The 15,604-nt window shown below is 38.3% G+C and overlaps 1 protein-coding gene across 3 annotated transcripts in view; it reads left to right on the forward strand.

The window, feature by feature from the left end:
- RANBP17 (RAN binding protein 17) overlaps window positions 1-15,604 on the forward strand; it is a 311,791-nt gene that overhangs the window by 254,588 nt on the left and 41,599 nt on the right. For 2 of the 3 annotated variants that reach the window (XM_073802791.1, XM_019945817.3), the window contains 2 exons: window positions 497-604; window positions 3,178-3,260. In XM_073802791.1, the coding sequence (XP_073658892.1) occupies window positions 497-604; window positions 3,178-3,260 (191 nt within the window). Of the gene's footprint in view, window positions 1-484; window positions 605-3,177; window positions 3,261-15,604 lie in introns of all 3 variants that reach the window. The other variant, XM_019945809.3, reaches the window with a different exon arrangement.

Raw genomic sequence — 15,604 nt, forward strand, 5'->3', positions numbered from 1 at the left:
TCCTTGAGCGTACAAGGGACTACCTTTTAGCAAACTGACCTTGAGTTGAGATTAAAAATTACCCAAAGCTTTTCTTCAAGCTGTCATCCCTAGCGTTCCTTGGGGCTATAGTGGAACTAAGCAGAGTTAAGTCAACAACTTAAAATAAAAGAATGTAGATAATTTCTAAGCTGGGAGATAAATGCATAGGCTTTACTCTTTCCCTCTACTTTTATGTATTTTAAAAGTTACATAATAAACAACATTTTTTTCTTAAGTAGTTTGATGCCCAACAAACTCTGATAATAGCAGTTCACATTTTTTACCCCTCATTAACTAAACTTATTTTCCTTTCCTGCAATATTAAGCATAATTCTTTAACTATGTTACATGATACTTCATAAGTATGCTAAACATAGAACAAATGTGGATTCCTTTGTTTTCTTTTTAAGTGGCACCAATTTTCAGAAACAATATTTCTTTTGACCCTTAAATTCTTTAACAGGCTTTATAAAAGGTACCCAACCTATATTCCCATCCTTCAGAGGGCTGTTGAGCAGTGGTATGGAGAGCCAGCGTGTACAACTCCCATCTTAAAACTTATGGCAGAACTGATGCAAAACAGGTAAGAGGTAGCATAGGCAAGTGAAAAGGTCATTTACTATTTGGTAGCACTCTTCAGAGGTCAGACTTTCCTGCCTCGTGCCTGTATATTTAAGACTTAGCAAGAACCCGGGAACCAAAGCTTAAGATGATCAGTTGAAGGCAGTAGAATTAGAGATATAAGGTTGAGACTTTGGGCGAGAAAGAATTTAGTATACTTAGGTGTATACGGGGACTATGGGAACTGGGAAAAAAATTGGAAGACTACAGCCACCATTATTTAAAAGATTCAAAAGCGCAAGATGGAGGAAGGTAGGTTTTTGTTTTGTTTTGTTTATAAATTTATTTATTTTTGGCTGTGTTGGGTCTTCGTTGCTGCGCGCAGGCTTTCTCTAGTTGCAGCGAGTGGGGGCTACCCTTCAGTGCGGTGCACGGGCTTCTCATTGCGGTAGCTTCTGTTGTTGCAGACCACGGGCTCTAGGTATGTGGGCTTCAGTAGTTGTGGCTTGCGGGCTCTAGATCGCAGGCTCAGTAGTTGTGGCACACGGGCTTAGTTGCTCCGCAGCATGTGGGATCTTCCTGGACCAGGGCTCGAACGCGTGTCTCCTGCATTGGCAGGCGGATTCTTAACCACTGTGCCACCAGGAAAGTCCCAGGGCAGTTTTAACTGTCTCATTGCTTAACTGCAGTTCCGTAGAGGAGGAAAGGAGTTTAGAGGTCTCTGAGTTGAGATGCTTTATTTTATGGATAAGGGAACTGAGTCCCAGAGCAATTCGTGGACACATAGTTTGTCTCAAGCCCTGGGGATTGTTCCTGCCTTGACTTCTAAGTTATCCTTCTTCCTCTGTGCCAAGATGCACATATGTGGATGATTTATGCACTCACAATTTTTATTTAAATAGCAACTACCACACTTCTCAGAAATTGCCTAGGTGACCTTATAATTTGCATAGACAAGCAGAGGTTCAGGTTCTTTGTATATAAATATTAACAGAGGTGTAGCTAAAAGAGAAAAACTGCAATAAGATAATTAGTTTTACCTCTTTAAGATATGTCATTATGAATATGGCTTAGCACCAAATTACCTGTCACTTAGCCATACTGTTTCATCAGTTCCTCTTTGTAAATTGCGTGTTGGAAGGGAGATATCCAGACAGGGAAGGAGTATGGGTTGCAACTCTAATTTGATCTATGGTGCTGAGTTTTTCACAGCAATAATTTAAAATTTTTAAAACAAGAGGTGGGAAAAGACCTGGCAAATAAATAAATGTGAGTATTCTTTTGAAAGCTGTTAGTTTTTTTAAAACTGTTCTCTAGGTGCCTTAAATACTAAACGAAGGGTGGCTATATACTTTATATTAGAAATTTAGTTTTTATTAAATTACAGTTTTTTCAGCTAGGTAATTAATAGTTCATATTACTGATATAACATTTAATGCTAAAGGAAAAAATCATTACGTTGTATATTGTAAAGTATTTTATATCTGCCATAGGTGGATAATTCATATCTCGCACAGTTGTCCAAAGAACTACCTGGTAAAAATTTGTAATCCCAGAAAATGTTATCTTGTCTATATTTCTCTGGAACCTAATGTGTATTATGTATATACATTTCTTTAATCGGAATTCTATGCCAACAATCAAATGTTTCCAGTAGTATTTCTAATAAGTTATAATTGCACTTAATTCCGAAGCATTTTGAAAAAGCATAGAGAAGCAGCAATTTATTCTATTCCGAGCAGTTTATTCTGTTCCTTGGCAAATATCTTTGCTTTTTGGTGTTTCTTTGCTATGACCTATTTCATATTTTTGCTGATCCTTTTAAAAATATACCATTATTTCTTAAAAGCAGAGCAAAAAGGTATATTGGAGCCAACTAAAGCCAAAGTGATGTTAAAAAAGCAAATATTATGTCAGGATGGCAAATATTATGACTGACATGCCATCCTGACATAATACACTTTTCAGACTGTTCCCCAACCTGTTAGGAACTAGGAAAGTAGAACTGTTCTTATTTAGAACTTCTGGGATTTGTTTCTCTTTACTTGAGCTATGTTCAATGGAAACTATAGTCTGTATGTAATTTAATGTATTTGAAATATGCTTGAAGTATCAAGTGATTCATTATGCATATGAGCAGTATTAAAGGTACTTAGATTTCCTGTTATTTTATAATTTGTTTTAAAGATGTGTATTAGGCACTACAGGAGATCTCAAGTGTAAATCTCTATCCAAGTAACTATATAAACTTATACATACTTGGGGTTTCCTTTATTATTATCTGTCAACCACTTTGCATGAAAGGAGAGGGGTGTAAGAGGTCGGTGATATAGGATGTCAGGATATTGTTTTGACAGATAAAAAGTGAATTCTTTGAATCAGCAAATAAATGAAAATAATTTTATCGTTCTAGTATCTTTATAGTGAGAGAATTAGCACACACATTTTATCAATACTTGTTTAATGGAATGACACTTTAAAAAAGGGATAATTGTACTGTTGCTACTTCTAATAAATGAAAATTCTGGGTATTTTAAACCTATATTTGTTTTTTTTATCTGCACATATAGTCTAAATTTTTGCTGTATTTCTTAGATCCCAGCGTTTGAACTTTGATGTATCATCTCCTAATGGAATTCTTCTCTTCAGAGAAGCTAGTAAAATGATTTGCACTTATGGTGAGTATCCTTTTCCATATTTGTCTCTGCAATATAACTTTTATCTCTTTGGAGGAAAGAATGATGTTAGTTATTTTGTTCTTTTGAACCTTCATATCTGTATGAATTTGTGAAGTGGGTAATAGGGGTGCAAAAAGCCAGGTAGCTATCATATTGACATCAAGAGAAATAAGCAACATGCCTTTGACTACAGATCATGCCTGACCAGCTTGATGAATTTCTTTTAGATGAAATTGCAGTGTCAGTAGGCAAAGGGAATACACTATAGATAGAATATTGAAAAGTTATAGCATATTTAAAATTGCTAAAAGTTACATCAGGGAGTTTAGTGTGTTGCGTCAAAGGATGCTTAAATCAGTATGTCACCGGCACTGAATTTTGGAAAAATATCCTGGTAAAGAGCAGTAAATATTTTATTGTAGGAAATTTGGGGGCACTGCATCCTAAGAATCAGAGTTCTACAGTAATGATTGTTCTATTCAATTACAGTACAAAAAAATGTGGTTAGGGGCTTCCCTGGTGGCGCAGTGGTTGAGAGTCCGCCTGCCGATGCAGGGGACATGGGTTCGTGCCCCGGTCTGGGAAGATCCCACATGCCGTGCAGCAGCTAGGCCCGTGAGCCATGGCCACTGAGCCTGCACGTCCGGAGCCTGTGCTCCGCAACGGGGGAGGCCACAACAGTGAGAGGCCCGCGTACCGAAAAAAAAAAAAAAAAAATGTGGTTAGTAGTTAGAAATGAGCGTTAGAACTACCATAAACCCTAATATTTGCCACTTCTGACAGCTTCGTCAATGAAATTCTCAACTCTCTGAGACCTTTATGTAGCCAGGGAATGAGGATACGATACAACAGATAAGAATCCTCTGTTAGTTCGCCACAAACTGACTGAATACTAACTACAGGCTGGACACTTTGCATGGTTCTTCTTGAGAGATGTCTCTCTGTGTCCTCCGTTCCTTTGTCCTCTTCTTTTTTGCCTGTCTGGTCTTACTTTCCCAAATCAACAGCCAACTCTATGTTTGGCCTCAAAAATTGCCTGTGATTCTCATACTTCTTTTGGAGTACCTAGAAACAGATTTTACAGAATTTTGTAAAGCTTCTTTAAGTGAGTGTGTGTATGTAGGAACAGCCATTAAAAGTGTATTAGTTTATTTTGTGTATGGTGTTAGGGAGTGTTCTAATTTCATTCTTTTACATGTAGCTGTCCAGTTTTCCCAGCACCACTTATTGAAGAGGCTGTCTTTTCTCCATTGTATATTCTTGCCTCCTTTATCAAAGATAAGGTGACCGTAGGTGCATGGGTTTATCTCTGGGCTTTCTATCCTGTTCCATTGATCTGTATTTCTGTTTTTGTGCCAGTACCATACTGTCTTGATTACTGTAGCTTTGTAGTATAGTCTGAAGTCAGGGAGCCTGATTCCTCCAGCTCCGTTTTTCCTTCTCAAGATTGCTTTGGCCATTCAGGGTCTTTTGTGTTTCCATACAAATTGTGAAATTTTTTTGTTCTAGTTCTGTGAAAAATGCCATTGGTAGTTTGATAGGGATTGCATTGAATCTGTAGATTGCTTTGGGTAGTATAGTCATTTTCACAGTGTTGATTCTTCCAATCCAAGAACATGGTATATCTCTCCATCTGTTTGTATCATCTTTAATTTCTTTCATCAGTGTCTTATAGTTTTCTGATAGTTTTCTGCATACAGGTCTTTTGTCTCCTTAGGTAGGTTTATTCCTAGGTATTTTCTACAGCAGAAACTAACACAACATTGTAAAGCAACTGTACTCCAATTTAAAAAAATTAAAACATATTACTTTTTAAAAAGTAAAACTTATTTTAAAAAGTAGAAAAAGTTCTTTTAAATTGTTTTTACTTGAACTCAAAATATTCTGGGACTCAGTTCTGTATGCACTGTAGGCCTCTGTTAAAAATGCTTAGTTTTAATTGTACATTTGATTTTTAGAGTTTGAGGTCATAAGTGTATAGAAACTACAGAAAGCACCTATTTAAGACCGTAAACTTAAACTCTCCTATTTTCATCTGTACCAGCAACTATATTGCCACAACTTTTGCATCTGTTGAAAATGGACACATTAGAATCATATAAAGTAGAAATGCTTTGCCTCCCAAAGGTAAAAATGGACCCCTTTTTGAATATTCTCAGTACAGTTTGTTGTGTTTCCAGGGTATATCTAATTCCTTTCAGTGTCTTATCATAAAAGACATATGACTGGAGCTTTTTCCAAAAGAATGATATCTTTAAAAAAACATAGATTTTGGCAATTAAAAGATCTGAGTACCAATTCTAGTACCAACCCATATCAACTCCGTGACATTCAGCTAAGACACTACACCTCTTTGGCCTACTTTTCTCATATGTAAAATTAGAAATAATGAATACCTACTGACCTACCTGTCTAGTTAGGATTAGAGGTGGTTAATTGAGCTACTCTGGGTAAAGGGCTTGGCACAGGTTGTAACATGGCTTAGGTACTCAGTGAATATGCCTTTCCTTGATCCAAAGCCATTCTCTTACACTCACAGAACCAGCCTCCTTTGGATAGGGGTTCACTGACCTCATCACTTTTTTATTCAGGAATGCCTTCTGTTTGGACCATGCTGTCCTGCTTCCTTCTGCCTGTAACAAGTGCTAAGCGTCTATTTCCTCACTTTTTAAAAAGAAATACTTCCCCATTATGAAACAATGCACGTATAAGAATTTCTTAGTAGTCAATAGACCTTTAACTATACAAATGTTTGTTTCCTGTTACCAACCACAGTTGTATCTTTCCTTCCCCCTTTTCTGGATCCAGTTTCTTTTACTGAGGCTTACTCACTCTTACAGTAGGGCTGACAAGAGCAGCAACTTCCTCCTCGTCCAGGATCACTGAATCTCTAGTATAGGACAGAATGTTTGTCCAGCAATTGATACCAAAAGGAATCTCAGAACATCGCCAAGTCTATGGGCTTCAAAAGCTATTCAGTCCTCTGTCAGGTTGTTTGACATAGACAAAAGCATTGCAGCAAAAGTTGAGAAAGAAAACTGTGAGGATTATATTGGAGGAAGAAGAAGAGGAGGAGGCAGAAGGAGAGAGAGGAAGAAAAGAGAAAGAAAAGCAGAAAAAAGAAAAAGAAAAGAGAAAACCTTCAAAGCATTCTTGAGAAGAAAAGCCAATAAGGAGTTTTCTTACTCTGAAGAAAGACTAGGAGATTAGGGTAAGGTTCTTCTCCTTAGTTGGGACTAATAATAATGGTTGCTTCCACTTTTTAATCAACTATTATGTGCCTGCTCCTATACTAGACCATTAATCATACTTTAGCCCATTGAATCCTTAAGGTAAGTATTATTATCTGCCACTCACTAGTCACTTGGCCTTGGTTAAGTTGCTAAGCCTCTCTTGCTTCACTTTCTTGTTAAACAGAGAAAATAATACCTACTTCATAGGGTGGTTGTGAGGATTCAATTACATAGTGCATGGAAAGCCCTTAGATCACTTAGCTACTGTGATTACTGTTATGAAGAAATTGAAGCTCATAGAAGTTAAAGAGTTGCCCAATATTACATAGTTAGCAAATAGTCAAATTGGAATTTCATTCAAAGTCTGTATAACTTCAGACAGTAGTCTTTCCATGTTCCTTTCTGCCACTTGAGAGTTGCCACACAAAGTTGGGTATTTTTGATGAAGTACTGTTCTTTAAGTATGGTGATTTCTATCCTAAAACTTAAGGAAAATGAAGGCTCAATGGAAAAATGTCCTTCAACTTTGTCACCAGTGACTTTGACACATCGCTTTACATAGAATGATAGAAAACTCTTTCTCAGCCTTCACTGATTCCACATGCTGGCCTCAATCAGCCGAGCTGATTTTGTCTGTCTTTACCTGTGTAATGTTTTATTACCCATGCTTTTACCTCTGGAGATTCTAATATGCTCACTGAAGGGAGATCCTGTGGTTGCCATCCAGGAGTCTAGAAGATGAGGAAAAGAATGACTAGGAGGGTACAGAAGAGCCAACATTATTTATTTCTGTGGTAAGCCAAGGTGAAGGAAGGGAGAGCCCATAGAAGAAAGGGGCCAGAACATTCTCTGATCCCTTCTGTTCCCATCCTCGCTGGGTTCCTTCTCTGCTCACCTGTCATGGGCAGTACTTGTGTAATCGATGATTGGGGCAGTTCAGAGGGGGGAAGAACTCATTTCCACAAGCACCTGATTCGTTATATATTTTATGGAATACCTCCACCTCGCTACTCAATGAGACTGGCAGAAAAATAATACTTTCGATATGCTGTTTTATTTATCTACATTCTGTCATGATATACTTTGATGTAAGTTTTTAATTTTGCCTCAGCTCTCAGCTGCTCTCGCCGTTACAGCTCAGGGTCAGCAATGAGGTTAGCCACAGTAGCACAAAACAATTTCCTGTTTGTGCAGCCCAGGTAACATTTGGATGAGGATTAGATTTTACCACATTTTCTACTAGCCCAAGCCTATTATTTCTAATGAGTTTTAAATTGCTTCAAGAACATGTATTTCAAAATTTAGTGCTATGATCCGTTCAGCCTGAGCAACTTAATAAAAGAAATTTCTTTCTTAAATTTTTGGTTAAAATGTTGCATGCAGTGTAATAAATGTCATTACTTTGGAAACCTACTTCTCAGTTTTAAGAACTGGGTGGTTTTTATGCTCAATTTCCATTTGTCTAATCTTTTCTTCCCTTTGCCTCTGGGTAATGGTATCTTTAGTGACATCTGTTGGTTAAAGAGTGCGCAGAAGGGAGAAATAGTGGTTGTTTTTATACGACTGGCAAAAATGGAGCTGCTTTTATTCCTTCCTTAGGTACCTGATTTAAAGAAAGCTCGGTGTGTGAAAAATCTAAACTTTAATAGTGGATAGAACAACTATAATTATTCACTGTACATAAGAATTTACATCAGGGTTCTTTTGAGCAATATATGCTCCAGGTGCATTTAAGGTATGATCTAATAATATGCTTAAATTGAATTTGTAAACTGATATACAAGCTGCTGTTATTTACTGTGACCTAGAAAACAAACCAGTGGTTTTCCAACTGGGTTTTTCAGAGCCCTAGAGATCTGTGAAAGTACCACAGAGCCTCTCCAGAGAGGGGGGAGGAGGGGACCCTACTGCCACTTTGACCAGAACCACCCAGCTATATATAGTTGCACTAGATTTATTTGTAATAGGGGTCACCTGCTTAAAGATTTTTTTTTAATAAAAGAGCTTGAAAATTACTGGTATGTATTGATACTATTAGAAGCATTGTAAGAATGAAGGATTATGATTTCTATTTATGTTTAAATGATTACAGAAAGATAGCTGGACAGGGCTTCTCTGGTGGCACAGTGGTTGAGAGTCCGCCTGCTGATGCAGGGGGCACGGGTTCGTGCCCCGGTCCGGGAAGATCCCACATGCCGTGGAGCGGCTAGGCCCGTGAGCCATGGCCACTGAGCCTGTGCGTCAGGAGCCTGTGCTCCGCAAAGGGAGAGGCCACAGCAGTGAGAGACCCGCGTACCGCAAAAAAAAAAAAAAAAAAAAAAAAAGATAGCTGAACAATGTGTTGGACTTGAAATAATTAGAGACTTAAAATGTAATCAGGAAATAACACTTCTGGAAAACAGATCATCCAAGAACCATGGACATAACCTTAGATTGTATCAGAAACGTGGTCAGGGACAGAGAGTTGTATCAGAAACGTGGTCGGGGACATAGGACAACAAAGTAGTAGAGTAAGCTCACAAAAATCTTCTTAAGGCGATGGAATGATCAACACCTTGAGGATCCCAGGCCTTGAGGAATACATTTCACAGTGAATCCACACGTGTTGGACTTGGCCACTTCTGCACACAAGCAAAAACTGCTAAACAAGCTGTTAAATAAGTAAGCGTGATCTCCAAACAAGTGGCTTAGAGTTCAGTAGAGTCTTTCATCCATGCAGCTAACGTTTATTGAGCATTTACTATGTGTTTGAGAGTTACAAGGGATAGGAAGAGAAATAAGGCACACAAAAATAATCTTACTGATTCTTCTCTTAGTGGAGTCCAGCAGTGTATTCAGACAAGTAAATAAAGAATTATAATGTGTTGTGCTCACTTTTATGCTTAAGAAGCATACAGAGTGCTATGGGAGCCCAGAAGTTTCTAACTCAAAACTGAGGAGCCAGAGAAGGAAATAAGAATAGGGCCTGGAAATTTGAGGAGGGCATTTCAAGCAGGCAATAGCTTTTACAAAATCATATAAATATAAAACGTTAGCATGGTCTATCAGTAAACTGAAGGATTTCAGAATTGCTGGAGAAAGTAGAAAGTGAAAATTCCTGATTATCTCATCACTCAAAGATAACCATCATTAACAGTTTAGTGTGTGCTCATTCATACTTTTTTATGTGTGCATATACATATATTATTCCAAAAGTGGTATTATAATATACTTGCTAATCTGCAATTTGCTATTTTTTACTTATATCATGGCCATCACTTTATATTAATACATATCTAAATCTACCATATCTCTTTTTTTCCTTTGGTTTTTCATAATTTTTTCTACCATATCTTTTAAAATAGATTAAAGCATTCCATTTTATCGTCATACTATAATTTAATTATTCACCTTTTGATAAATGTAATTTTTATAAACATGTAATTTTCACTGTAATACACTGTTGCAGCAAGTACATACACTGTACATTCAGCTTCATGAGCTTCACTCAGTCAACAAGTATATATATTGAGAGCAGCAGGTGCTGTTCTAGACTCTGGATATATCAGTGAGCAAAACTGAAAAAGAAATTATTTTGTATGTCAGAAGGTAATAAGTGCTATGGGGAAAAAAAAAGAAAGAAAGCAAATCAAGATGGGAGCATTAGGGGCTTCCCTGGTGGTGCAGTGGTTGAGAGTCCGCCTGCCGATGCAGGGGACACGGGTTCGTGCCCCGGTCCAGGAAGATCCCACATGCCACGGAGCGGCTAGGCCCGTGAGCCATGGCCGCTGAGCCTGCGCGTCCGGAGCCTGTGCTCTGCAACCGGAGAGGCCACAACAGTGAGAGGCCTGCATACCGCAAAAAAAAAAAAAAAAAAAAAAGATGGGAGCATTAGAAGTACCAGGGATTGGGAAACATGTTGCATTTTTAAGTAAAGTGATCGAGGTAGGCCTCATTGAGAAAATGACATTTGAGCAAAGACTTGCAGTAAATAAGGGAGTTAATTATGCAGATATCTTGGGGAAAAGTATTCCAGGCTGAAGGAACACCAAGTTTTAGGGTCCTAAGGCAAGAGTGTATCTGGCATGTCTGAAGAACAGCAAGGACATTGTTTGCTGGAACAGAGTGAACAAAAGAGAGTAATAACAAAAGCAATGTCATGTAACGTCATATCCTGTAAAGATTATCAGGACTTTGACTTTAACTCCGAGTGAAGGAGAAGGACTTTTGAGCAGAGGGCTGACATGATTTGCCTTTGGCTTTGACCAAGGTGATAGCAGTGGGAGTAGTGAGAAGTGGTTAGATCCTGGATATATCTTGAAGGTAAATCCAATTTCTTGATGGATTGGATATATGGTATGAGAGAGAAAATGTAATCAAGGGATTTTGGCATAAACAACTGGAAGGATGAAGTTACCATTAACTGAGATGGAAAAGGCTGAGAATGGGTGTGAGGGGGACTCAAAAGTTCCATTTTGGTTGTGTTGAGCTTGAGGTGTTGATTAGACATTCAAGTGGAGGTGTTGAATAGGGAGTTGGATATACAAGTCTGAGGATTGGAAGAGGTCTGGCCTAGAGAAACAAATATGGGAGTCATTAACTCTAAGATGGCATTTAAAGCTGCAAAACTAGATAAGATCACCGGGGTGGGGTATGAATTTAAATATAAAAGATTTAGCTTTGCGTTCAGGGGTATTCTGTGTTAGGAGGAAAGGGAGAAGAGGAGGAACCAGCAAAGGAGAGAATGAGCAAACACTGAAGTAAGGGAAAATCAGGAGAGCGTGTGTCTTGGAAGGCAAGGAAGAAGAGGTAGTCAGCTGTGTCAAAAGCTGCCAATGAATCAAATAAGACGTGGACTAAGAGTCGACCATTACGTTTAGGGACAAGGAGGTCATTGGGAACTTTGAAAAGAGCACTTTCAGTGGAGTGGGTGTAAAAGAGAATCAGAGGAGAAGAAATGAAGACAGTGAAGGTCACAGTTCTTTTAAGGAGTTTTGTTACAAAGGGGAGTAATATCAGGCAGGGAAGTAGGGCCAAGAGAAAGTCTTTTTTAAAATAAAAAAAGATTGCATAGGAGAGAAAGGGGGAAATTGCTGTGCTTTCTTCTCAAGCACATAAGAGGAGATGGGAGCTAGTTCAACACACTGAGGGGCTGGCTTTTTAGAAGACAGTGTGTAAGTGCAAATGCTAGGAGATAGGTAGATATGGTAGTGAACATTTGGAATTAGAATATATTCCCAAAAGTGGATTTACGCATTTTTAATATTTTTAATAAAATTTACCAAATTACCCTCTAGAATCGTTATACTAATTCACATTCCCAACAATTTCCTTAATTTCCCACATGCTTGTCAGTGCTGCATTGTTTTAATCTTTTTCAACCTGAAAGGGAAATGTTATATTCCTTTCCAGTCTCCACAGCTTCATTTCTGTCCCAGACCATTTACGTCCAGGGGCCTCAGCTGGTTTGCACAGAGACAGAGTAGGTTGAGTGACCTGAAGTAAAGGAACGTCAGGAAGCTTGCACTTCTCTTCCCATAATTGTTCTGATGACGAATGAAGACATTCAACCTGTAGAGCTGTCAGCTAAATATCAAATTCACTTTAAAATTTTAGAGATTAAAAGGGAAAAAGAAAAGGTAAATCAATGTAATGGATTGCTTTATAAACCGGGAAGTGACATTGTTCATACTGTTAGTTCTTCCTGGTATAAAATACAGCTATAGTATATCTTATCCCTTGTACCTTTTTTAAAAAGTATTCTTTTGAGGGCACAGAGAACTGGTAGATTGTGGGCCAAAGACCCCCTGCAGCCAGTTCTCTTTTGAAGGAATAAAGGGAGAGTGGTCAAAGATCTAGTATTGACCTTACTTTGAATTATGTGTTAGAAGGAAGGGACATTATTCTACACCAAACACACCCAGCCTTACCTCCTCCTCTTTTTCAGGCCATAGCTCCCCATGTATGAATTTACAGGCTAGTAGACTGGAGAAAGAAAGGAACACCTAGTGCTGTGTATTGTTATAGATTACATGAGCACTGTACCAGTTACTGTGGTAAGCACATTACGTATGCTGTCTCTTTTACTCCACATAAGAGCCTTGTGAGTTATAAGTACTGTTATTGTCCTCATTTTACAGATGAGGAAACTGACTTACAGAGATTAATAATCTGTTCAGACACCCAGGTAGTGAGCAAAGAAGTAGGATTCAAACCCCAGGTCGGTATGACTCAGAAGCCCACCTGGTTCATCACTACCTTACGCACTGTATGTTTGTTTTCTGTTAGACTGCTATCTTGTTATACAGTTCTCCAGCTGAGGCCTTTGAAGGAAGGCCACTTCTTTTTGGGTGTAGGGAGCCTCTTCTGTAGAGGACATCATGGAGGCAGTCATCAGGGAAGAGATAGGGTCTCAGAAGGGGAAAAAGTTGTTTAAAAAGTAGGTCTGAAAGTAGATATCAGATAAACAGAAAAGGAGATTTTGCATCTTCTTATATATCCTTCTCTAAATCTAGTTATTGAGAGTGGTCTAGAAGGGTACTTCTGAATGCTGGAAGCTAACCAAACACACACACACACAAACACACACACACACACACACACACACACAAAAGGGGGGCTTCTCCAAAAAAGATAGAATAGAGGTTAAGAAAGAGGAACCCAAGCAGTTAATGTAAGCTAATAATGAGGGAAATATATGTAATAAGCAAAATGATAGCAGGAGTCCTCTATGCTTATTTCCCAGGTTTTTTCCCCTTATTATTTAGTGCGATTCTTTTCCTGTTATAGCATATACAACAGTAAGACTGGCAGTTCCAGAACACTTGTGCTTCCCTTCCTCAGTCATTGCCCTTAGCCAGGTAAACCACTCAATTCACAGCATCCTTTCCCGGAGCCCCAGCATAGCCTCAACATCTGTCTTACCCAGGTCTGATGTTAAGGTTGTAACAGCATCTCATTCCCCTGCTCCCAGTTATGGCAGATATAATCAGTGGGAAACAATCAGAGATTTTCCTTTTGATTCTAAACTTCGGAAGTCTCTTATTTCATTAAAGAAAGTATCATTTCCTTTTGTACAAGTGGCAACTGCTACTGGCTTCAGTGGCTGCCAGCCTGGCAATGCCTTCATCTCCCAGCGGTCCATCAGTGTAATAAAGATCTCCCTCTTAGGAAGGAAATTCTGGGAAGGAAGGAGATGGGACTTTATGGGTGTGGGGTGGAATAAGGAAGGCAAGGAGGGTTGTCATACCTATAGAGGAACATCAAAACCAAACCTCAGCTCAGTCACTTTTGTTTACAGCAATGTGAGTCTAACTGCTAGATTTTAAGCTTTTGGAGGGCAGGGCCTCCAATTTTAGTAAGTGTTGTTGAATAACATAGATTGAATAAAGCTGATTGGAGTGAATAACGATGCGGCCACGTCTTCTCTTCCATAGTCTTACAGCCACCACGGAATGCGGAGCCACTTGAGCACAATTAAATATAGTTTCCTCTTTCAAAAGTATTACTTTTTCAAGGTCATAATGGTATACTAATTACTGTTTTAATTAACACAGATGTGTCTGAAGCAGTCCAAAAAAACAAGTGTGCCAGATTGCAGCTTTAACACAGCGATAAAAGTTGTGATTCTAAATAATTAATCCTTCTTGATGATAGGTTATCCAGTCCTTTAGAATCAAAAATTTTCCCCATCACAATTCTTCGTCTTCCTATTCAATCTTGTGCTGAAGAATATAGGATCTTTACTATAGTATAGGGGAGAGTTGGAAGTTCAGGAGAAAAATAAGACTGGCAGTTCTTATTCTTATAATATAGGGGAGAGTTGGAAGTTCAGGAGAAAAATCATTAATAGGCCCTCCTGAGATAATGGCATGGATGGACAAGTTGGAGCTTGCAGGGAAAGCTAAAAGCTAGAGACATCCAGCTGCTGGGGTGGGACCCTGAAAGGATGTGGGGTGAGAGGGGGGACTTGAGTAGTGGTAAAGAAGCAATGGAAGACTGTTGCCTCTGCACAGCTCCTGCTCTGTACCTGTGCTGCCAAGCACTTGGTGGTAGGCTTGGGGTCATTGGTCAACAGGGCTTGTAGTTCTAGACACAGAGCAGGAAAGAACAAGGAGAAACTAAAACCCAGCGGTATTTCTACATCTTTTTCTCACACCTCTAATCACAACAACCTTCAGAAAGTCATGGCTGCTACTTCACTTCCACCTTCTAAATCTCATATAGATTTCTGTTTTGCTCAATTCTAGCCCACAACAGTACAGGGAAATGAGTTCTGGGAAACTTAATTCTTATTTAGCCCAATAGACACAGTACAAAACCACAACAGTATGCCTCTAAATTTTGTAAATTGAATTTAGTTTCAATTTTAGAAGCAGTACTCACTTGAACAGGAAAAAGCAGAGCTAAGAAACATGTATGACTTTATAATTCTTTACAAAGCATTCTTAGATATTGCCTGGTAACAAACCTTATAGCACACATTTCAGAAAGAGAAACTATTAGTTGTAAATGCTAACTATAAAAAACTGTAAGGTGATTATATAAACATTTCTTCATCTTTCGACGGTCAGACATAGAATATAAGTACGGTTTTTAAACAATCGTCTCTTTAGATCTTCTGAAAAAATGTCTAAGAAGAAAAAGGAAGTAACATTTATTGTGCACTGTGCCAAGAATTTCTTGTGTCTTTATTTCATTTAACTCATGTATCAAACCTGTGAGGCTCCTAAGAGTGAAGTAACTCAATATCAAGTGCATGTGAAAAGGTTGAAAATTCATCCCACAATTCAGAGTAATTTATATGTCTAAGTTATCTTTTTCTCTTGACTTAGTTTGTTATTTACTCCTACTTTTTTTTAACTTCTTATTGAAGAAGAGATAACATATACATTAAAGTACATAAAGTGAAATAATCTTAGGAGTACAACTCAATGAATTTTTGTGCATCCACATATATATTCATGTAATCACCATCCAGATAAAAATATCAAACTTTTCCGGTACCCCGTGATTGATTTTCCTCGGGCCATTTGCACTTCCCAGGTAAACTGCCTTATGTATTTATATTTTTCATTATATGGATGATGTAATTCTTGGAACAATGGTAGGGGGAAGTGAACAATAGCAGTA

Source organism: Tursiops truncatus, chromosome 3 (assembly GCF_011762595.2).
Source record: "Tursiops truncatus isolate mTurTru1 chromosome 3, mTurTru1.mat.Y, whole genome shotgun sequence".
Lineage (NCBI taxonomy): Eukaryota > Metazoa > Chordata > Mammalia > Artiodactyla > Delphinidae > Tursiops > Tursiops truncatus.